This window comes from Strigops habroptila, chromosome 1, assembly GCF_004027225.2.
Source record: "Strigops habroptila isolate Jane chromosome 1, bStrHab1.2.pri, whole genome shotgun sequence".
NCBI classification, from domain to species: domain Eukaryota; kingdom Metazoa; phylum Chordata; class Aves; order Psittaciformes; family Psittacidae; genus Strigops; species Strigops habroptila.
The window spans coordinates 104272891-104296770 of record NC_044277.2 but is presented as its reverse complement, the minus strand read 5'-3'; the positions used below and the strand labels follow the sequence as shown (position 1 = coordinate 104296770).

Sequence of the window (23880 nt, the reverse complement as noted above, 5' to 3'; positions counted from 1 at the left end):
ATACCAAAGGGATAATCAGGATAACCAAATGTTACTGCTTCCTACTGCTGCTTAGGAAACAAGATAAATCTCTGTTCTTGCTCTTGTAAATATTTGTTGTGATAGTACCCAAATGCTTCAGTTACCAGAGGGATCTCGCTGTACTGGACTGAGTACTGTTGTAACAGTCTGTGATTTCTTTTCTGGCAGGTTAGGAGTCTAAAGAGACAAGCAGATGAGCTAGCACACAAGATAAAGGCCATGATGAAGAACTGTCATCTCTTTGCCAGGCACATGTCTGTAGCCATTTGCCTGTTTTTAACCAGGATGAATATGTGCAGAAGGATAAAACCTGCCAGGAAGGAAAACCAACAAACCATGGCCAATTGGCGGAAGTTTGTTGGTTTGACAGGAATAAGCCTTAAAAATGCATTGAGACATAAGGATTTATAAATTTAATTAGGTGGCCCTATATGTGTAATGAGCAAAGTAGAAGGAAGAGCAGAGACACTAACAGTAGAAGTTGGCGGTCAGGGTGGCAGTTGCATGGAAATGCTGACTGAGTTGAGAGAGTCATTGAATTATTCTCATAGCTGCTCTGTAAAGGAGTTAGAGTTGTGAAGTCCTTAAAGACAAAGACAAGAATCTATGCTTAGTGTAGTTTCATAGGGAGAACAAGTAGAGCCATTTTTTTTTTTACAGTGACATTTTACATACATGAATATGGTTGCAGTGGTGAAAGCTGTAAAAAAGATTGAAATTCTCAAGTGGATGGAGGATGAGCTTTGACTCCATATGCTGGTCTCTTGCTTCTTACTTGCTAGATGGTGAATGATGCCGAGAAGGCTTTGTACTCAAGACTAGGCTTTGGGAAGTGTCATGAGTGTTTAGTCATAACTTGTGTTGAATTTAAGTGTTAATGGCTTGTAGAGGGAGTCTAGATTGGAGCTTAATGCAAGGATGTTTCATTGTTTTATTCTGTCTGTTGTTTTTGTGCCCCTGGTAATAAACTGCTAGTGGTAGTGAACTTGGACAGTCTTTTCCAGCTTCTCTAAGTAGGTAATTACCAGTTATTAAAGTTGAAAGTGAAAAAGTTGTAGCAGTTATTTGTAGAAAATCAGAGTAGGAGAAAGGAAGGCTGGTTCCAATTGTGTCATATATTCCGTGTATTACTCTTCCTCTCCAATGTGCTAGAAAGCAGCCTTACAAAAGTCAGTAAAGGGGACAGAAAGTGTGATTATAAGTGGTATGCTTTGTAAATTTGAAATATGTCGGTTTTGTTTGTGTTTTTTGTTTTGGTGTTTTTTTTTTTTTTTTTTTTTTGTAAATCCAAACCAAAAAAATTCAAGCTTAACGACTGCTGGTACACCCCTATGTAGGGAGTCTAGTGATAGAAGGTTTTTTTTTGGCTTTACATGTCATTATTAACAGACTTCCTCAACAGAGATCTGAGAACAGTTTTTACTTCGGAGGAGAGAAGGACACATAATTATTTTTAAGGCTCCAAGAGTGCATATAGAGAAGACTCTCCATTATCCTTCATCAGAATCATCCTGGCTGTCACACAGGGCTGATGCTCATTTCTAAAGGTACAGGCAGCAGAGAAGCACTGTGCTAGAAATCCTGATAGACAAAGACTCGACTGCTGGAAGTGATGCGTTTCAGTGAGAGCCCAAGATAGTTTTGCAAAGCGTACTCTTAAGTGAAAGAAGCTTGGTAAAAATACATAGGTCTGAAATCCCATTTTTACAGGGGCAACCAGGGTAAACTTGAAGAGCATTATTGTGGTGAGCAATTTGATAGAGACAGAATTGCAATTATGTTATTTTAAAAGTTTAATACCACGTGTCTTGATAAAGGTTTAATCATATTAATTGAAAAGGCTGCTGCCTCTAAAACTTACTCTAAGCACTTATCTGTGTTAATGGTAAAGTGTGGGAGAAGGAGCAATCCCAGTTTGTTGCTCCATGTAAAACTGCGTTAGTCAAATTGGAGTGTATTTGTTTTCTAGTTTATGTATTTCTACTTTGACTAAAAAGGTCTTTTAATTTGTTTTCTTGCAAACAGTGGACTTGCCAACAATTTGCTGTAGTAGTTGGCAAACCAAAACACAATATAGTAGTATTACAAAACTTGAAATGAGATCATCTGAACATCTTGACGTGCAACTTCTGACATACATCGGGTCTCCATATTTCTAGCTTCTTTTCCATTGTTTGGTTCATGTGTTGGGAATAATCAGGGATTCTTTTACTTTCTGAGGTTTTTATTTCTTGTTTGTTTGGGTTTGGGAGGTCATCTCTATTTTGTTCTATTTGAGGAGTCCAGCATTACTGGTGCCTTTTTTGAATCAATTTTCATAAAATTAGAGAAGTCCATGTTACTAATGTCATACTCAGTATAATGAGCTCTGCTTTTAGAGAAGGGAGTAGGGCAGGAGGGGTGAGAACTTTACTCACAGAGAGAGAAGAGATGCCCCATATAATGCATCTAGAATAAAGAGGTGTTTTCTAGCTGTCAAATCTTACGGGGAGGGTGGGAAAGCAAAGGGGAATGTAAGTACTAAACATTGTACATTATTTCCATTTGTAATGTTGACACAAATGTTTGTTCAAAAAGAAGAAAAGGCAGAAATTCTTCCTGAAGTAGCTCTTCTATAATGCCAAGGCATGGCTGTTTTAATTGCAGTTTGGGAAACAAGTTACTACCCTTAACAAAATTCTGTAATCTCATATGTGAAAAGAGGCAGAATTGGAAGCAGAGTAGGGTAAGCTGTGTGCTGCTCTGATCATTTCAGTATGGGTTATTATCCCCGCCAACTACAGCGATTTCTGAGCCCTGCCTGTTTTCTGCCAAGTGCTATGTTCGCTTTGGGATAAATGAACGTAGAATTCTTAAGGATGGAAAGAGGAGGGATTTGGAATTGGAAAAAGGAAATTCTGGAATTTGGAAAAAAAGATCTGTTTGGAGCTAAGTCAACATTTTCCTCAAAAATGGTGCTGGCAGCTGCTTCTACTGAATCAATAGACTTCCAGCTTCTTGTAAACCTCAGGACAGATTCCTTTCCTTTACCCACCAAGCCCTGTCTCTCTTGCTCATTTCTTGTCTCCTCCCTTAGTGTCTCTTTTGCTTCTGAGCTTCATGTTGGTCTTTCCAGCTGTTCATTCCTTCATTTTTCTTCACTGTGGTTCTCCCAGTGATGCTGCACTGGTTAATTCCCTTATCCAACCGATGTTGAGCTTATGCATCCCTCCCACCATTTTAGCACGTTCAGTGTCATAGCACGGTTAAGGTTGGTTGGAGATTATCTGGTCCAGTCCTCTCCTCAAGCAAGGCCACCCAGAGATGGTTGTCCAGGATCATGTTCAGGTAGCTTTTGAGTATCTCCAAGGATGGGCACTCCACAACCTGCCTGGGCAACCAGTGCCAGCTCTCTGGTCACCCTCACAGCAAAAAAAGTGTTTTCCTGATGTTCAGAGGGAGCCTCCTGTGTTTGCACCCATTGCCTCTGGTCCTGTCAAGACCTTCCAGCCATCAACATCTTCCACCTTTCTAGCTGTCAGTAAAATACGGGTTGTTGTGGAATACTGTGTTGTCCTGTAGGTCCTCTTGTGTTGCTCCTCTCCATAAGAGTAATTTTTAATTCTGATGAGTGAGTCTCTCTAATGGCCAAAACCCACAGAAGTCTGGTAAGCATGTGGCTTTGTGCACACACATATATGCCAATATAAATCTGCTAATCTAAAGGAATGAAATATGACAAATACCTCCTGGTAAGCTTTCCTTGGGTTTGGTGGCCCTTTGCTATTAATGAAGACTTGGCTTTTGGTTCTTTTCCCCATCTTCTCTTAGTTTCTGCAAGTTTTTATACTTTGTGTTTTCTTGGTTCTACATTTAAGTTGACTGAAAGTGAATTCTCTGTATTAATTCTTTGATTATTCCTTCTTTTTTTTTTTCTTTCCTTTTGAGAACACTTGTGAAGTATCCAATGAGTCCTAGAGTCTTTAATTCTTCCTGTCTTCGTGTCACATAAAAATGCTGAGATTCAGACTCTGATCTAGGAGAAGTGCAGTAAGTTTAACTTCTGAGTCTTTTGGAAAACTCGTAGTAAATCCATCAGGTATTCTGTTTACTATCTATACTATGTCAATTCTTAAATTAATGGCTAGTAACAGACCCTTACCTCCCTGTGGTGTTTGGAGGCTTCAGAAATGATAATACATAAAAGAGCTGGTATGATTTTATCGACTGATACTCTGCTGTTGTCGATAGTAAGGTTATCATCTGACCCAGTGATGTTGCCTGGCCAGATGATTTCTTGTTGGACTTCTCATTAACTTCCTCTAAGATAAGCCATGATAGGTGAAATGCTCTGTTATTACCATGTAAATATATTGAAATAGTAGCATGTATCTTGTGTGATGTACACTCTTTTTCTCACTGGAAACAGTGCTGGTTTGTGTATGTTTTAGTTCTATGGACCTGTCTTAATTTTTAGTCATGCTGTGTTGAGGCCAACTCTCCAGTTTGGTAGAAGAAATACTAGCGGATTTCTGACCTCAGTCCCACCTAATTCAAATCATAGAGTAAACCAGGCTGGTGTTGGAGTCCCACAGCATCTGCCCTGGTAACCATTTTCTATGTCAGGTACAAAAGGGAGGGAGGTAAATGGGTAAAATAAACTTTCTTAGGATAATAAAGTGATACCCACCTGCAAGGCACTGAAGACTGACCGTAGAAAATGAAATGACTCTTAAATTCAGTAGTAGTTCATGTAAAAGAACATGCAGGGGAAAAACTAAAACAAAAATCACTCTCAAATAGCTGTTGCTACCGGAGCAAGTGGTACTGTAGTTCTGAGAATTGCAGTAGCTTTTATGAGTCCAAGAAGGAAATCAAGTTCTAAGAATTACTGGCAAAAGGGATTAGGGGAAAAAAGCATCAGTGTGGTTTTTTTACTGCTGCTTTATAAACCCTTGGCACAGCTGCATGTTAAACGCCATGTGCAGTTCTGCTTCCCCTTCTCCAAAAGGACGAGATGTAATTGGGGAAGTACAGGAAAGGCCAATGAGTACAACAAGGAGTAAATAATAGCTTCTGTGCAGGGATCAGTTAAGGTAAAACATTTCGACATGAAATGATATAACTGAGGAGGAGTTTAGTAGGGTCCCACAAAATGATGAGTGGTATGGAGAAATTGAACAAGGAATGATGATTTATTTTGATTTGCATCACAAAAATGAGGGGACATCAGGTCATGGTCAGAGCAAAAAGGTAGTTGCATTTGCACTTGGTATCTACTTAAATTATAGAATTCATTGCTGCTGGATGCTCTGGGCATGAAAAATTTTACACGGCCAAAAGACCTGAACAAATTCATGGAAGAATCATCAGAGGAGTGCCGTTGAATACCACCCCTAACTTAGGAAGTTTCTTGGTTGCAGAACACTGGGAGCTGGTTATCCATAATTCAGTGTTCTGTGTTTAGAAAGACTGAAATTGCAGTTTAAATGGTCCTACGCTGAAAACCTGATTTTTATTTTATAACCAGTACAAAACTTGAACAAAGACATTTTCTGTGTAAAATGCGTGTAACAAATAGGAGTTCTATTTGAATGAAAAGTATCAAAGTACACATTGAGATGTATAAAAAAGAATAACTGCAGGCTTTCTTCTCATCTCCATATAACAACTGTCACAGTGAGTAAATCGCTGCCATGTCCTTCAGAGAGACAAAAAATAGGTAAGTGGTGGTTTTAAAAGAAAATACATGTGCAGCACTTGCAAAAATCACCAACAAAACACTTCTGATGCGGTTGTACGTTTTGTTGTTTATTGTTGTGAGTAATATTGTCCAGTGTTGACTTAAGGTGAAGAAAGTATGCCTCTGTCCGTGGAGGAATAGTTCTTGCATGTGGTTATTACCATCACACTCAAACTTCAGTATGCTTTTTTTCCCCCCTCTCTCTCCCATGGTTGTGTTTGTAGGCAAGAATATGTGCCTACAGACTCAGTGCAGCCCAAGTGATGGTGGCAACTCTTGGCAACCATCACCCTCTGTGTGTTTTTCAGTATACCTTGGCTTAGCTTGCTGCTGTCTGAAAGGGTTGCAGGTGATCTGCATGGGACCAGTTAGCTGCAGCATGCCCATTTGTTCTCCCCTGTTCAGCTTCTAAAACCTGTGTATGTGAAGTGTGCCAGTGAATTGCTCAGACACTCACAGGAGAGGTGATGTTGCTGTGAAATTGTGTCTGGAACAGTTACAGAATTACGAACTCTTGACTAGTGGAAACTTGTTCCTAAATTGGGACAGTGAGTGAAACTGATAATTATAGTACTAGGTAGGCATTTAAATTCATAACTTACATTCTTCTGTTAAAATTTCTTTTTGCATTGTTCCTACACTGACCTGGTTTCTTAATCTGTCTAAACTACTAGAACTAGAGCATTTCAGTGTTGCTTGTACTTCTGTAGACCCCATGAGGCTGTGTGAAACCCCTTGTCCCATTGCTGTTTCTGATACAGCACTATCCCATCCTTGTGCAAAAATAACTGTTGCATCTGATGGTTACAACCTTGTCAATCCCTCTTGCAGAACACCTCAGGAAGCAGCAGTTGAGACCCCTGGAATGTCCCTGCTGTGTTTGGTGATACTGGTATTTTCCAGCCTGTGGTACTTTCTGTTCTTACTGAAAGTTTTGGAAGGTCATAACATTTCCTTCGTTGTTTGCCAAATTAGCAGTAGGTCTGACAGTAGAGTCCCAGCCAGTAAACTGGTTAAAGAGTCAACTTGTTGCATTTAAGCAGCAGTAAAATATTTCATTTATGACAGCTGTTCTGATTTCTGTTTTCAGTCTCACTATATGCTGAATATGATCTCATAAGATTTTAAAGGAGATTCTTTTTCTATCATGGCAGAACTTTTGGAGTATTTTCTGGTTTTGGCTTGGCAAGTAGTTTCTAACTTTAAAAAAACCCCCAACAACTGCTGGATGTGCTGGTGTCTTTGCCTGATTGCCATAACAGAGCCCACACATTTATCTCTTTACCTTGCTGTAGGTTTACCCAAGTGGTTTGCAGAACAGTGTCTTGTGATTACTAGAAAACGGAAAACACAAGAGAACATTTTAGACCTTTAGTCGGTGTTTCTGCATCACTCTTGCTTCAGCACATCCTCAAAGAAATCTGTGATCATGTAATAAAATTGCAGTCATCACCAGTGTCCTCCTCCCCACAGGCACGCTGTGTCGGTCTGCAAGAGAACCACTGCCAGATGGGCTTGCAAAAACCAGGGCTTCCACCTGTGGGTCTGTGTGCCCCATGCATTTCTCTTACCTGGGGAGAGGTTTCTGAGGCATCTGAAGATAGAGCAGGAAAAGAGGAAATTGTCAACACAGTTACTATTCTGATTCTGGGTTATAAATCTCAATAGAAGACATGTAAGTAAGGAGACCAACTGCTATTAGGAAGGTTGGGTAATCCACATAATTCGCTGAGGATGGTATGTGCTATTTATTATTTTCTTTGAGCATTCACTGCATTCTGCTCTAGAAAGAGGAATAAAAATAATTAAGACATTTAGGAATGCTTAAAATATGGAACCTTTGTAGAGATTTTTGTCCTTGCTTGAAAAACTTCAAGTTAGTTCTTAACTAGTATAAAACCAAAGGATTGTCTTTTAAACCCAGAGCCCAGTGTATACATCTTATTTAGGCAAATGCAATGGAAGTGATAATTAAAAGAGAAATTTACATAAGCTGTAGATCTTGCCAGTCTCAGTGACTTCCCTGCACAGCTCTCACTGGTCTGTGGGAGGCAATTTTATTTTATTTTTTTCTGCTACTGTTTCATATCTCCATCCTTGGAGATGCTCAGAACTGGGCATAGTCCTGGGCCGCTGGCTCTGGGTGGTCTGGCTTGAGTTGGGGGGGTTGGACAAGGTGGTCTCTGAGCTGCCTTCCAGCCTCAACCATGCTATGATTCTGTGGATGTTATCATAGAATCACAGAATGGTTTGGGTTGGAAGGCACTTCAAATCTGATCTAGTTCCAACCCCCTTGGCCATGGGCGGGGACACCTTCCCCTAGAGCAGGTTGCTAAAAGCCCCTGTGTCCAACCTGGCCTTGAACACTGCCAGGGATGGGGCAGCCACAGCTTCTCTGGGCAACTTGTGCCAGGGCCTCAGCATCCTCATGGGGAAGAGTTTCAAAAATATTACCCAAGTTATAAAGCTTATGGAAGTCTCAACCCTTTTGATGGCCCATGTGGATAGGAGCTTAACTTTCGGGGATTTCCTTTAACTTTAATAAGAAGGCCTTTCTGTCCTCACCAGTCAGGTGAGGAAGAACTATTCATGTAAATGTTTTCAAATAATACATATTTTTTTAAATGCTATGTTTCCTAGTATTTTTGTAATGCTTTAATAAAGGATAGTGACATAAAAAAGGAACTTGGAGACATTTGGGAATTGTGCAAATAGCTTTTTTTTTTTTAATTCTTGGTTTTCCCCTCCCAACTCATTATATATGGGCAAGATCTTCACTGTGACAGAAACAGTCATGAAAATAGGATGCAAAATAAAGCCTTAGATATGAATTTGCAAATAAGCTTTACATTTATTAATCATTCATGGCTCCTTCACTCCCAGAAGCTTCAAAGTAGGATGCCATAACCAAGTCTGATGAGTGTTCATTAAATTTGGTGGAAAGCAGTTAGTGTGTTGTGCCAGATGCCTCCAGGAACATCTCTGAGGCTGCGATGAGGGTATCTGCTGTCCCTTTGCCATGCCAGTGCTGGACTCCCATCTCCTAGGAGTTTGGCTCATGAAATGCATTACTTCTGTTCTTCCTTGATCTTCTGTTGGAAAACTTTCACAAAGTTGTGCATGCGATACTTCAGCTAACATAAATGCTATTTTCATTCTGTTTGGTGAGCACTGTGTTTTCAGTCTTCCAATGGCATATTGAGACACAGTTTGGTTTATTGCAGAGACAGCAGTTGAGATGTTGTTTGTCTCATTTAGTATAATTTGGGTCCCTTCTTTTCTAGAGAAGCAAACAGCAGGGGAAAAGGCACCATAAGGATGTAAGCTCATATAGTCATAGTGTGTAGTGGTAAACAATCTGTGTCTTCTCACGTAGTCCAGAGTTCTTGAGAATGAGCAAGTGTCCGTGAACTTTGCTTTCCAGTGTAATGGGTGCCCATTAACGTATAATGAGGTGAAAGCTGGCAAAGAGTAAATGGCTTTTCCTTACTTGTCAGTTTCTGCAGATATGTGATAATGCCGAGTTCCTTTTGCAAATTTTAACTACGTTAAATAAAGTTGCTGAGATGGATCAGAGCAAGGCCACAATTTCTGGTGGTCTTCCTTGGGCACTTGGTGCGTGGTTGTCCTGGACTGTAGTGTAGGTTTTGGTGTTAGTGATTTGAGGTCTGCCTGTCTTATAGGTAGTTGTGTTTTGCACTCTTCATTGAGGTTGTACTTAGAAATTTGGGGGTTACTTGCATAAAGTTATCCTTCAGATGCAACATGCTTTGGAAACGCACTACAGACCATTACGAATGGCTCTGCTGGATGCTGCCTGTTTCGGGAATCCTCGTCCAGGAATGATTGCAGAGATTGTTTATTCACATGTGCCAAAAGTTAAGGGGGTGGGGTTTTGATTTATTTTGTTTTGTTTTCTGTACAGAGCCATTTACTATTACAAGGGATGTATTTCCCAACAGGATATTTATTTAGCACGAAATGATTGTTCAGCATTCTTTTTTTTTTTTAGGCTAGGTTGATGGAATGAGTTTAACACGAGCCATTTGGTTTTCAGACAGGTAGTCATTTCTGGATGTTTCAGATGTTCAACAACATTTTCAGGTATTTGTTACTGAGTAGCTTAACTGAAATAGGTGAAGCAATTCCAGTTTACACCAGCTCAAATCAATATTTGGCACACCCAGTCATGAACAGAGAATTTCTTCTTTTTTTTCTTAATTTTGTGTTTCTCTTTAGTATGTTTCAGATGCCTTCATGGAGAGTTTTAAATGTTGCATATTGTCTTCCTAAATGAGGTCACTCTAGGTTAAAGAATAATTCTGCTTCAATCTCTGTACATCAAACAAGAAAGATTTCCTCTTCTCCATGTGCTGTAGCGGGCGTATAATTTCAGTATTACAGACCAAGCTGTGCAGTTCTGTGTTCTGAGAATTTTCTCCTCTTTTATTGATCTTGTAAATAAGATTAAAGCTTGTAGCAGGTTTTTGTGCACTCCCACCCATGTCGCAGATTCTTCTAACCATCCATTTCTCCACTTGAATCATTTATCCTTTGCAATATTTGATGATATTTTGACATGTTGTGTATTAGGTTTTTTTAAAAAGTGACTGTAACTTCTGCTTAAATCTTCTAAATAATCTGTTGCTTTACTCTAACCAGACTTCTTTGAAAGAGCTGTATGTATTGGCCTCTCGGCTCAAACCCATGCTCACTGGAAGTTTTAGGTGGCAAGCGACCCAGGCACAGGTCCTTGGTCTGGCTCTGCTGTGGGACAGATCATGGAATCATAGAATCAGCTAAGTTGGAAAAGACCTTTGAGATCATCAAGTCCAACTGTTACCCCCTGGGACGACCAAGTCCACCACTAAACCATGTCACTAAGGGCCTCATGTACATGGTTTTTGAACACTTCCAGAGAGGGTAACTTCACCACTTCCCTGGGAAGCCTTTTCCAATACCTAACTTTTTGGTGAAGAAATACTTCCTAATATCCAGTCTAAACCTCCCCTAGCACAGCTTGAGGCCATTACCCTCCTCACTCCATCTGCCTTTCAGGTAGTTGTAGAGAGTGATAAGGTCCCCCCTGAGCCTTCTCTTCGTCAGACTAAACAACCCCAGTTCCCTCAACCACTCCTCATAAGACTTGTGCTCGAAACCCTTCACCACTTTCGTTGCCTTCCCAGCCAACCCAGCCATTGAGTTGCTGGAGCTGACCCACTCCAGCACCTCAATGCCTTTTTTGCAGTGAGGGGCCCAGAACTGAACACAGTATTCCAGGTGCAGTCTCACCAATGCTGAGTACAGGGGAACAGTCACCTCCCTAGTCCTGCTGGCCACTCTGTTTCTGATACAGGCCAGGATGCTGTTGGCCGCCTTGGCTACCTGGGCACAAGCTGGCTCATGAGGCAGCCACAGACATTGGCAGGAGGAGGCGGTAGTGTCTTAAGCTGGACATGCTAAGGAATATCTGCCAGAGTCTGATGATTTTTATGTTATTTAGGTTTCAAAATCAAAGTATGGAGAAGCGTGGAAATACCAGATTTTATTGCTCTACTGCCTTGACTTTTATTCCTGTGCATTCTAATGTGATTGGAGTAGCACATTACCTTGTCCTCCTGGCAAATCCCTGACTCACTCCATGCAAAGGAGGAAACCAAATGGGAATAGGATTTAAGCTGTGCAGGCAGCAGCAACTTGGTGTTTCATGTTTCTGAGCAGAAACAAACCTTCTTGGCAAACAGTAGCATTGTCAGCTGTAGATGTATATATTTATGTCTAACAACTAATCTAAATTAAAAAGATGCTGCAAAAATTGTTTATATTCCTGCAGTTCGGAATGAAGTTTAAGCTGGCATAAACCATGTCCTTCCTTCCTTCACCTCTTCAATCCTGTGCCAGCACAGAGTTAGTGTAATCAGGAATGAACTAGTGCAGGGAATTCATCAAAGTTAAAGCTAATCTGGGAGTTAAAAAATGTTCATTACACCCCAGATGAGTGTGCTTCAGGCTGATGTTTGTTCAGGGATGACAGAGCAGGTGCACAAGAGGAGATGTGGGGAGAATGAGAATGTCTAGAACTGCAACCTTGTATGAAAAGGTTGTCACTGAACAATGCTACTCTTGCCCCACTCCTCATTACTTATTGAGCATCTTTAGTTCACAGTTATGGAACTTCATAAACATTCAAGTTTTAGCGAGATGTGAAGGGTAATATTTTCCTCAGTTTTGCTGTGTCTGAGAACATATTACATTGGTTAATCTGTCTATAAATAAAAAGGATCTTTGAAGCAAAAGAGAAGGCTGACATGTTTTTATAGTATAAATAAAATAATAAATATTATTCTTGTTTGTTAAACAGAAGTCAAAGAGCAGTCTGCAGAAGAGGATGCCCAAACAGAAGTGGACAGCACCAAGCAGCTAACACCAGTCCTTCAGCACTCAGTGTCCGAGGAGTCTGCATGCTCCACTGCCTCTGTGGGTGTGGAAGCTAAAACCAGGTTGGTGAGCGAGGAGGCGGGTGCTGAGTCAGGGGCAGGGCTGCGAGCCAAGTAATGGGGCACGGAGTGCTCAGGGCACAGGCCTGGGACATGCTGCTGGTGCTTTGGAGTGCTGGCAGCAGCCCCTGCGCTCCAGATTGATGGCTTCATTGGCATATAGGGAGAGCAAGGTGGAAAGCACGTTCATTGAATGTTGTCTGCAGACTGTGCTGGTAAACCCTTGAGTTATAGCATATTAACTGTTTCAATTAAAACACATAAGTGATAGGAGATAAAATGTGATAACTGACGCTTTCCTACTCAAAATGGTGTACTCTAAGTCCATATAAAGTTATTTCTGAAGTTTCAGTTTGTACGTCTGCATTTTCAGGAACAATGTAAAACAAATCTCTTGTCATGACTTCTACTGTGTTCTTCCCTATTTCAGAATTTACAATACAGAAAACATTTGTACTTTAAAAAAAACCTTTTTATCAGTATAAGCTACCCCCAAAACCAGTGAAAGTGTTAATTACATTGCTTGAGGGAAACCAGAACGCCGTCTGTGATCGCTGTTGAAACAGTGTCTCAGAATTCTAGTGAGCTGCTCTGTTGAAGCCCTAATAGCAGCTTTTAATCCAGCAGCGGGTCTCTACTGCTGCAGAGATTGCTGTTGCCAGTTACCAGAACGTTAGAGGTGTAATTATATTTTGACAGACTTGGAGAGAATCGTCATCATAATTCTTCTAATCCAACACGGAGCATATTTTCCATGTACAAAAAATTACTTCATCTGCTTGCCACATATATCATTTTCATGCTTTATGTGCTCACAAACTTCTTAGGTTGCACAAGATACTTCCCTTCTTACAGAGAATTTCGGTTAAATAGATGCTGTATGTATACCTGAACGAAATGCACAAAAATTTCTGTTCCTAATGAAGTTTTCCAAAGCTGGTATTAAATTGCAGTAAATATGTAGAGAGACTTGAACCGAACAGCTGTTTTTGTTATTTATTTGACCCTGTTTTGGATGATTTGCAAAAGTTTTAGTGCTGTTTCATCTGCTCTCTGTTCTTCTCAAGGTTACTTTCTTGCTATTATCATGAATATTTGATTACAGCAGTTTCCCTCACCATAAGCTTGTTTCCTAAAAGCTGGACAACAGTCTCCTAAAAAAACTTCTGCATGGTTCTGAACCAGCCCTTATTTGCCCTCGACTTATTTTTACTTCCAACTGAAAGTGTTGAATTCGATTAGTCGAGAAGGAAAGGCCCATAAGACCCATTGTTTTGGCTGATCAAAGCATTAAAAAGCTAAGTACTATTAATTTTTAATTTAAATAACAATGATCAGACTCTGTGTCTCACATTTTGGAAAGAAGTGTATTAAAGAGATCTAAGGTTTCTCTGACCCCAGGTAATTTTCATTTCAGACTTAGATGCAGGATTGGTGTTCACTGCAGAAGTCATTGATGTCCTCGTTACAAAGATAGATGTCAAGGGGTTTTTGGCACTGTGTCTTGAAACCTAGCAGCAGAAAGCCTCTTCTGATCTGTGATTTCTTGATCAATCATCTGTGTCATTGTCTGTGGTGTGCTGACACTGTCACTGTGTCGTGCAGGGGTAGGAGGACTGGATTCTGGGTGGCTTCACTGTTCTCCTAGGAGAAAATACAACGTGTGAAATAACGCACACTGATGACGTTCGGTTTTGCAGCGGTGGGAGGAAATGTATCAAGATTTATGATAAAGTGTGACTGTGTAGAGACTCTAAACCTGTAACTTGCGGAAGTAGTTCTGAAGCTGATTTCCAAATAACTCATACTCATCAGCTTCATCTCTTTTTGTAAGCTTTTATGTTCCTATTTTATAGGAACTATAACTTAATAACTAACTTAATCCAGTGGAAGTATTTATATATTTAGAAATAACTCAGGTGTATGAGACATGAGAGAATTACGGAAGTACATTATAACAGACAGTGCAGAAATTGGCTAGTGCACAAAAAAGAACCAAACCCACTACCAGAAGTAGATGCAGGTGTAGGTGGAGCTACTTTTGCATCACTTTTTTCAGTTGAATATAAGACAATTCTGGATTTCTGTCTTCGGTAGTGAACATAAAGGAGTCAGAGAAGCACAGGACACAGGCCATAAGATAAAGGCTTTTACATTAATTAAATCATTAGGTTGCTACTGAAAAATAGTTATTTTTAACATAGTAGGAAATATCAGAACTAGGATGGGGATTTCACAGAATCATAGAATGGAAGGGACCTTAATGATACCTGTTACTAGATCAGGTTGCTCTGAGCAACTGTCCAACCTAGCCTTGAACTTTGCCAGGGATGGAGCAGCCACAGCTTCTCTGGGCAACCTGTGCCAGGGCCTCACCACCCTCATAGTGAAGAACATCTTCTTTCTATCTAATCTCAATCTCCCCTCTTTCAGTTTAAAGGCATTCCCCCTTGTCCTATCCCTACATGCCCTTATGAAAAGTCCCTCTCCAGCTTACTTATCAGACCCTTTAGGCACTGGAAGCTGCTCTAAGGTCTCCCTGGAGCCTCCTCATCTCCAGGCTGAACAAGCCCAGCTCTCTCAGCCTGTCTTCATAGGAGAGGTGCTCCAGCCCTCAGGGCACCTTCAGGACCTCCTCTGGACTCGCTCCAACAGGTCCATGTCCCTCCTGTGTCAGGGGCTGCAGAGCTGAATGCAGGACTGCAGGGGGGGTCTCATGAGAGTGAAGTGGAGAGTTCCCTCCCTTGACCTGCTGGTCGCGCTCCTTTTGATACAGCCAGGATACAGTTGGCTCTCTGGACTGCAAGCGTGCGTTGCTGAGTCATGCTGAACTTCTTGTCAACCAACACCCCAAGTCCGTCTCCTCAGGGTTGCTCTCAATCCAGTCTCCACCCAGCCTTTGTTTATGTTTGGGATTGCCCTGACCCATGTGCAGGACCTTGCACTTGGCCTTGTTGAACTTCATGAGGTTTTATGACCTCAGTCATAAAACTGAGAGATTAGCCAAAGCTTGACTTGTGTGGTATTTTATTCTGGATCCCTCCTGAGATTGAGGCTAAACAAGAACATTCAAGAGAAAGGTGAGAGAGAAGACGGTCAATATTGGATCCTTTCTCAGGTGGGAGATGGGGAGTCCAAGAGAACTACTGATTGTAAATAGGATTGGGGCAGGGAATGTAATTATGGTTTTAGGATTAGTGCTCAGAAACCGCTGTGCTAAAAACAGTTAAAATAAACAGTATCTGAGCCATACTGGGGTAGGGAGGCTGAAAGGGGTGAGGGGTTTGTGTGTATGCGCAGAAGGAATGAGTGAATTATTGACCACATGTGGGGAGGTGCAATAACATCAAGCAAAGATAAACTATCAAGCCTGGCAGTGGTAAAAGTAATGCTGCCAGCTCTTATATATCATGAGCATCATGGGTTTTGGAGCCTTTTCCTTTGGTTGTTCCCTTTTTCTTTTTATAAGCCTTGTGAGAAGCTTCTGTCACCCCAGGACTTATGGCTGAGTGGAATCCAGCTTCTTCGAAAGGAATCTGCTCCCTTGGTTTTGTGCTGCCTGCAGAGAGCAGGGGAAGTGCAGCCCATGAGGCAGGCAAGCAGCCAGAAACCGGCTGCGCCTTACAGCAGGGCCCACTTCTACCTTCCTCCTCTGCTTCCCACATTGTCAACTCCAGGCATTAAGAACTAACAAGAATGGCCTAGAAACACAATTTCATAGAAGAACAAAACACCTTTTGATACATTTTACTTTCTACTTTCAGAGACTATAAATTGCATTAATTGCACATTTTCAGTTCTTTTGCCATAATCATGAAGACAGAACATTCTTAAAATAAGTAGAAGCTGAGATTTTCACACAGCTTTTTTGATTTTGGTACTTTGGTCTGCTAAATATCTGCTCTTGTGAGACTGTCGCTAAAACTACAGAAAAACCCTGGCAACACACCTTCCTCCTTTCCTGCTTCACTTGTAATTGGACAAAGCACGTAATTTTCATTCCAGACCAATTGCACTATTCCCTCTTATTTTGTTGTTCCTGCTGCTAAGACCAAATTTGGAGTCTGGAGATGGGGGTGGGGATACTATAGGCTGTTGAAAAGAAGTGGTTGGTGAACATCTGTTGATGGTGTGAACAAAGAAAATGGTGAAAAAGTAGCAGTGAACTTCTTTATTTATTTTTTTTCTTACTTTAACCTTCAAAGAAAGCACGTTACAGAACTCGCAACACTCAAAAGCAATACTCAGTGGAAAAAAGAAATTGTGGAGTGGCAGAGAGATAAGATAATCTGGACAGAGTAACACTGCAGTGATGGAAGGAGAAGGAGGGGGGAGTTAGCTAAAACACTTATGTTTAAAAAATGTTAAAGTTGAAAAATCAAGATAATTTAGGAGATACAAGTATTAAGATTAATTCTGAGTGATTATTTCTTTCATGCACAGTATTACGAAGCAGTTTGTAGCTTACATGAATGTTTTTCTACAAGAATTCTTTCTGCAGAGAATGGACCTTATGCATGAAACAGGGCACTCAGGAAATCACTGCAGAGTTTTGCTTTACACTTTCATATCTAGATCCGTGTAAGCATTTACAGATTTTCCTCTGAAGTCAATGGTTGACTTCCATGTGTGCAAAGTAGAGATGGCATTCCTTTGTGTTATAAAAATAATAATAGTGAAGTAATATTTCAGCATTATATCAATGACCAGTCTAGGCCAGAGTGAAATTACTGATTTGGCTTGCAGGGCACAACTTATATGTTGCCAGTAGGTAAAGACTTAAGACCACACTGAAAAAAGAGTTACGTCTTCACTGGTTGCCCATCCTGTCTGTTCATGCATCCACTAGGGAAATTGTCTCAGGAAGAATTTATGATGAATCGTTGTTAAAGCAATCCTACCTCAAATTCTTAGGGTAGGAAGTCATCTAGTTCACCTCCTTTCCAAGGCAGATACCTACAGCAACCATTCCTGACAGAAGTTTACATAAAATGCTCTTAAATCTTCCAATGATAAAACCTCCAGATCTTCCCTACACAGTCCCTTCTAGTCTCTTCTTTGTTTTTACTGTTGGAAACACTTTGTTCGCATCTAACCTGCACTCTCCTCGTTCTGGGTTTATCCCATTACAACTTATACCATCTGCCAAGGATAGATTTGTGCAAAAGCCTTTTGTTTTATTTCCCCAGCATGCGTTTACTCATAACAGAAATCCCAAATTTGTTCATACTTTCTTTGTAGATGATGTTATCTTGAGTTCTGATTCTTCTTCTGTTTTGAGTTCTCTCCAGATGGTCTGCATCTCTCTTGAAGCACAGAAGGCGTATAGCACAAATAGGGCCAAAGGAAAGTTTCACAGGCAGCCTTAATCCTGCCTTTTTCTTAAGGCGAACGATTGACATTGTGACCATAATGTGTTTAATTCTGTCACGTTGAACTGCTGTGCTGTGGGACATGGCACCCATAATCAGTGACATTCATGACTGGACCTTCAGCTTGCACAGACCTTTTCTCCTTGAATTAATCTGTTACAAAAGATGGTGCAACCACAGAAACCATTCTCAGAAATGTCTCCTGCCCTGCTTGAGCAGGTGCCCCAGGTTTCTGAAGTCTCACTCTAAGCCTCTCACAGATGTTTTTAGGCATCTGTGAAAACATAGGTTTTCACAAAAACAGGTTTTTGTGTCTCTCTCCCATCCTACTAAGGCTCTTTGTCTCCTCCTGGGTCTGTTCTGCTGCTGGTGGACAGCACGAATAGTGCTGGCAGGTCAGGTCTGTTGACTGGACAGATTTTCTTTCCTCCGAGAGGTGGCAGACAGACAGACAGACAGAAGCATCCCTTGAGCAGAATTTCAAGGCTGGTGGTCTGTCAGACCATGCTGAAGGACTGACTGTACTAGTTACACAGTGTCCCACGAAGACCAAGCTCACAAGATGCCTACTTTGTCAGAGGTTTGCACAGTTACATGTTAATCACAGGCAATTGTAAGAGTCTTGGATCTTAAGTTCTGCCCCAGTGTTGAGTGACTAGTGTCTTCTCCCATTTTTTCCCAAATATCACCTTTTTCCTTTTCTTCTTGCCTCCAGCTTTCTTTGCCAGACTCTTATCTTTTTTCATGTTGTTGACTCCTCATCATATTCCCATTCTCTTTACTTTTGTAATCGTGGTCTCCACTCATCACTTCTAATCACTGTTTCAATGTCCACTCATCTGAGATTTCTTCATGTTGGCTCTTCACCTGGTCTGCATTTTCCATGTGCGGTGGCTCCCAGGCAGGTGTTTGTGACATGATATTTCTTCTTGCCCTTTTCTCCATTTTCTTGCTCGTTTTCCTTGTCAGCTGTGGCTGTGTTCTCTTCCTGCTTCCTTTGGCTTTCTGTGTGATCTGCGTTATTTCCCACAGCCAATTGTCCTGTTTCTCCATCACTTTACATTTCCCTCACACAGCAATCCCACTGTCTGGCCCTGCTAGTTCATTCATCCTTCCTTCCTTCACTTCCATTTCACAGCTCATGGAAAGTACAGGCAATTTAAATGGCAAAATCTGGAGTTGCAGCATGCCAAAGTTGTAGTTGTGGAGATGATCCCTTTGAGTGTGTCTAACCTTTGGATTAGATGTTCATTCACGGGGTAAGGACAGTGCATATGGAGTCTGCTTGCACATAGGGACTGAGAATGGAGTGTGCTTAGTGAAGAGAGAATTTTTGAGCTTGTGGCTTCGATATGCTAAAGCTTTGCTTGAGCACATGTGGTCTACTTGGTGAGGTTAGAAACTTATAGAGGAACGAGTCTGGACTAATTTCCATAGGGTTACAGAAAGTGTGTCTGAACTTCAGAAATGAGTGTGGTAAAACTTTTAAAAGTTTCACAGAACAGCAGAAAGGTTGATCAGAGATCTGCAGTACCTTCCAGTTAAGTAATCTAGAACCCTCAAGACTGTAAAAGAGGTCGGAGGAAGAAGATAAGAAGCTTTAACATCATAGGTGGCATGGGGAGGGTATCCTGACTGTGAAGTTTCTTTTAATGCAGGGAGCTGAAAGTCATCAAATGAAACTTTTGAGGGTTAGATGCAAAATAAAAGGAGGTGATTCTTTGCACAGCAAATAGTTGTCTAGAGTGACATGGGAATCCTTGACGAAGGATGTTGTGGATTGCTGAAAATGAGCAGCAATCAAGAGCAGACTGGGCAAGTTCATGAAAGAAATGGAGAATTACTAAATATTTAGGGATCACAGCTCATACAGGGAGGCCCTGAACTGAAAGTACTGGGAGGCATGGGTAGTATCATACATTCGCTCTGCTCTTTAATATCCCCTCTGCATCTGCTTATCCTGTTTCTAATGCTGACCGTACGGGGCTGGATGAACCTTTAGTCTGACCCAGCAGAGTTCTGACTAAAGATCCCTACTCTGTTGTATTTCATGTCTTCTGTAAATATGCTTCTGGAGAAAAATTACAAAGTTTGAATTATGCAGAACAAAGTATTTTTTCATTCCCTAATGTGACTGAAAAATTTTGATGATGCTTTCTTGAAAACCTGCTATTTAAAGGCAGTATATGGTATATGTTAAATTTCAGCAATTTTCAGGTAGTAAGACCCTTTTTAGTATTTGTATGAAGTAGCTTCCTCAGAGGGGCTGCCACCTCTGTGAGGTTTATGCAGTTTTGGTGTGATCTATGTTGACTTGCCAAAAGAGGAGATTTGCCTTGAATGGACCATACTTTTTGGGCAGAAAGGCATACTGAAGATACAAGCCACAGTACTTTTTATTCTTTGGGACTTATTACTCAGAGGTTAAATCACCTCTCAAAATTCTGTGATGTATCACGTTTCAGGCACACTCACAGTTGCATTCAATATGGGAGTTTTGTTTGAGAGTACGAGTCATTCCAGATAGAAATGAAAGAATGATTTCTAGGTGGCCTTGGAGTAGACCTACATTCACTTTATTCAGTTCTGGCATTCTCATAACCTCTCCTGCATTTAGGGCATGTGATATTCTAACTGAGCTTTAAACATTTAAACAAAAATATCATTAAAATGTATTGGTTTGGTGGTGGTGTTTGGAGGGTAACGTTTTCTTGCTCTCAAATGAGAAGAGTATCATTAAGGTGATTATTTGGCTGTAGAACTCCAACTGTGCCGGTTTGAAAAAACTGGAAAGCAATTATTGTCTAATGCAGTTTAACTGCTTTGTGCAAATAAAGTTTTAAAATTCTGTACCTGAAGTTCATATGAACTCCCTCTTGCCCTCCTTTACTTGAAGGAATCTTACTGCATAAGTTAAATACTCCTGTAAAATACACTCCCTCTACTCCGCTATCGTGAGACCCTACCTGCAGCGCTGTATTCTGTTCTGGGGCCCCCAACACAAGAAAGACGTGGACTCTGGCTGGATGGCTGCCCCATCCCTGAAGAGTTCAAGGCCACGTTGGAAGGGGCTTTGAGCAACCTGGTCTAGTGTGAAGTGTCCCTGCCCATGGCAGGGGCTTGGGACTGGATGAGCTTTAAGATCCCTTCCAACCCAAACCATTCTGTAGTTCTGTGTAATAGTGTCAAACCACTTAAAAAATTCCAAGTTGTTCTGTGATTCAGTTTCCTACAAGGAGGAGAACATCTTTCCATGTCAAACACTTAAATACAACTCGCCGCTTGGAACTTTTGCATCTTTCTCTTTGTGGTATCCCCATGTTGCACTTTGCATCCTCCTCTGTCCTTAGTATCATTCATTCAGAAGGGTGATTTATTGGGTACTAACCCTGTACCAGTGGAAAGTTTTTATGCATTGTGTAATGAGTTTTCTTGGTTGTTTCCTTTCAAGCTTCTTCATTATTGAGATCCAGATAATTACAAGATATTTAGATGAAGCTGAAAAGCTTAATCTAAACCCCTGAGTTTTAGAATAACTTCACCTCTGTGAATATCTCACATATATTAGAACTCTCACTGGTGCAGACTTCCAGCATTGTTTGAAGTCGGGTCCTGATCTGAGTTTCCAAAATGATACAGTGGTGCATCTTCACTAAGGAGAAAAACAATTTACTCTTTAACTAACACAACATAAAATGAGAGTGAAGGCTAAGTAGTTTGTGCATTAGCACAACTTGGCATAGTGGAATAAATAGTGGGTCCCCTGTAGCATTTAATTTAGCCTTTTAACATATGTTAAAACTACTAACAGGGTTAGGTGGGAGAAGACTTTTCAAGGCCAGTTTTCATCAGTCTGCTTTGGTAATCAGAGCAAATGATGCACTGAAGTTGTGTTTTGCTCCCAAAAATTTCATTTCATTGTGTTCAGCTTAATTTTAATTGTGAAAGATAGATGTTAAAAACAGTTTAACTTCCTGTAACAACTTTGCCCATGCAAATTATATTTCACAAATATAATCTGTTGCTGTTTCCTGTTTAAACAGCAGCAGTGACCGCTGCTTTTAATGAGATTGATTGAAAAGGTGAATGCACAGTAAAACCTCTTTGATAATGGGTGTCCCAGGGGAGGCTGGGAGGGATTTGGGAAAAGATAGGGGGAGAGCATCTCTTGAGCTGAATCCATGAGTTTGTATTTCTCCTGCTGTTGACAGCTTCTATTCATCTCTGGAGGATGCTTGGTTTCCCCTGTGCATGTTCTCTTGAAAGAAGGGGACCTTTATCCAGCTGCCGGATTTTCTTGAATCTGCTTCCTTCACCATTTAGTACTAAAAGGGTTGTATAAATTCAAGTGTCTTGGCAATAGACATGCTCAACATAGGCCACTTGCTGTCTTCCTTGGCATTCATCTGTACGGGGATCCTGGAGGCATGGAAGGAAGTCATTCCTATGAAAATTAGGGAGGGAAATTTATTCCCCCAGCCTTATACACAGAGTTGTGGGTGGATAGCAGTGCCCCATATCATTGCAGACTGCCATGCCTTCTACCCAGGTATGAAAAATAGGCAGGAGAGTGAGGGGTCACATCTGATACTGTTGAGAGTTGCACAAGCTCATGTAGACCAATGTGAAGATTTCCAGCAGCTGCACAGCATGGTACTCACGCAGACACAAGTGTAGGTCTGTGAGATACAGGACGCTGCATGAAACCCTTCATGTTTACATAAGTCAGTCAGCACATCTGCTTATTATGAAGGAGTCTTGGCTGACACAGGATACCCCAGTGCTATTTCCCAATGCAGGAGGATTCATGAGGGGCTTCTACTTCCTCTTGGGAGTATAACTACTGTGGCACTTGGTGTGCTTGAAGTGTTGGTAATCCTGATGGTCAGCCTTAATTCTGTTAAAAACAGGTTCGGGGACTGTCAGTTTTACCTTAATTCTGTGACTGAATATTTGCAAGCAAACTAGAAAATGCTTCTCTGGTTGTAATTTAATATTGTGCAACTAGTTACCCGATGCTGCATGTGTGGAAATGAACTCCTTTCAACGGGAGAGTTGTGTTTTAGGATGAGCCCTAATGTGACTGTATGTCATCAGTTAAGTAGAGGAAATAGTGACTGTTCTTCCCCCTTCCTTCAGGACTAACTGGCTGGTGGGCATTTTGTTTTCCTTTGTTGGGATGTGACTGCGGAGGTTTGTAGCATCTTAGATTCTTGGCAGGGGATTGAGTAAATTCTGCATGAGGAAGAGGCAGTGACCAGGCAACTCGGTGAAACAAAAATTTGTAGATCTTGGCAGTGGTGCCGCAGCCATTTTCTTCTATGTGTTTCTTGTTAGCAAGGGCATCTTTCTAGCAACATCCAAGTCTGGATCTCCTCTCATGGCTTGGTAGGAAGAAATGTGACCTTCAGACATTATTGCCTCTTACTGCACCCCCTAACCCCAGTTGTATGTCTCTTTTGTTCTGAACATGTTTTTTCCTCTGCATTATATATTAATATATATACATATTACACATACATAGAGATGTATGAAATACAGATGTATGCATACAGATGTATGAAATCCTTTGGGATGAGGTGAGGTATATAAGCACCTACTGGTGATAAACCAGTGGAATTTTAAATCTATATAAAAAAACAGTATTTGTCCTAGGAAGGTTTAGGAATTAAGTTGAAGTTGCAGGTAATGAAAAATTTACATTTTGGTTTGGCGCACCAGAGATATATCTTAAGTAGAGTATTGGTGAGCTTTCTCTTTTATTTTTTTCCTTAGTAGCATATAAAAAGATACGTGACACATCGTCTCTTGCTTGTTATCCCATTTTGAATTAGCCTGTTCTGAAAATATGCTAATTACAGTAACAGATCTAGGGTTTGATCTTAAGAGTTGCCAGTATCTCAATTTCGTTATCTTCAATATGAGAGCTCTTCTTGCACCACAGATTTAGATCCTCTAATTGCATATTGACATATGGAAAGTAGATTTGTAAGTACTTTCTGCAATCCTCAGATGATAGGAATAAAAAACTCTACCTTCTGCCCATACAGACATAACTTAAAATATTTACTGAGCACTTCAACCTAAAAGGCTAACATGATGGAAATGGCCACTTTGTACTGCTGAGAGATAAATGAGCACCATGACTTGTTGGGAAGTGGAGGACCGTGGCTTTCCTGTGGAGGGTCTCTCTAGCATCCAGATGCTGGGCAAGGAGTACACTGCCCCTGGTTGTTCCTAGGTTTTTGGGTACCTGATGCATTTGAAG

At 40.9% G+C, this 23880-nt stretch overlaps 1 protein-coding gene across 1 annotated transcript in view; it reads left to right on the top strand.

Moving 5' to 3' along the window:
• KMT2C (lysine methyltransferase 2C) overlaps window positions 1–23880 on the top strand; it is a 197057-nt gene that overhangs the window by 49303 nt on the left and 123874 nt on the right. The window contains 1 exon segment of the mRNA XM_030478642.1: window positions 12105–12243. Coding sequence (XP_030334502.1) covers window positions 12105–12243 — 139 coding nt within the window.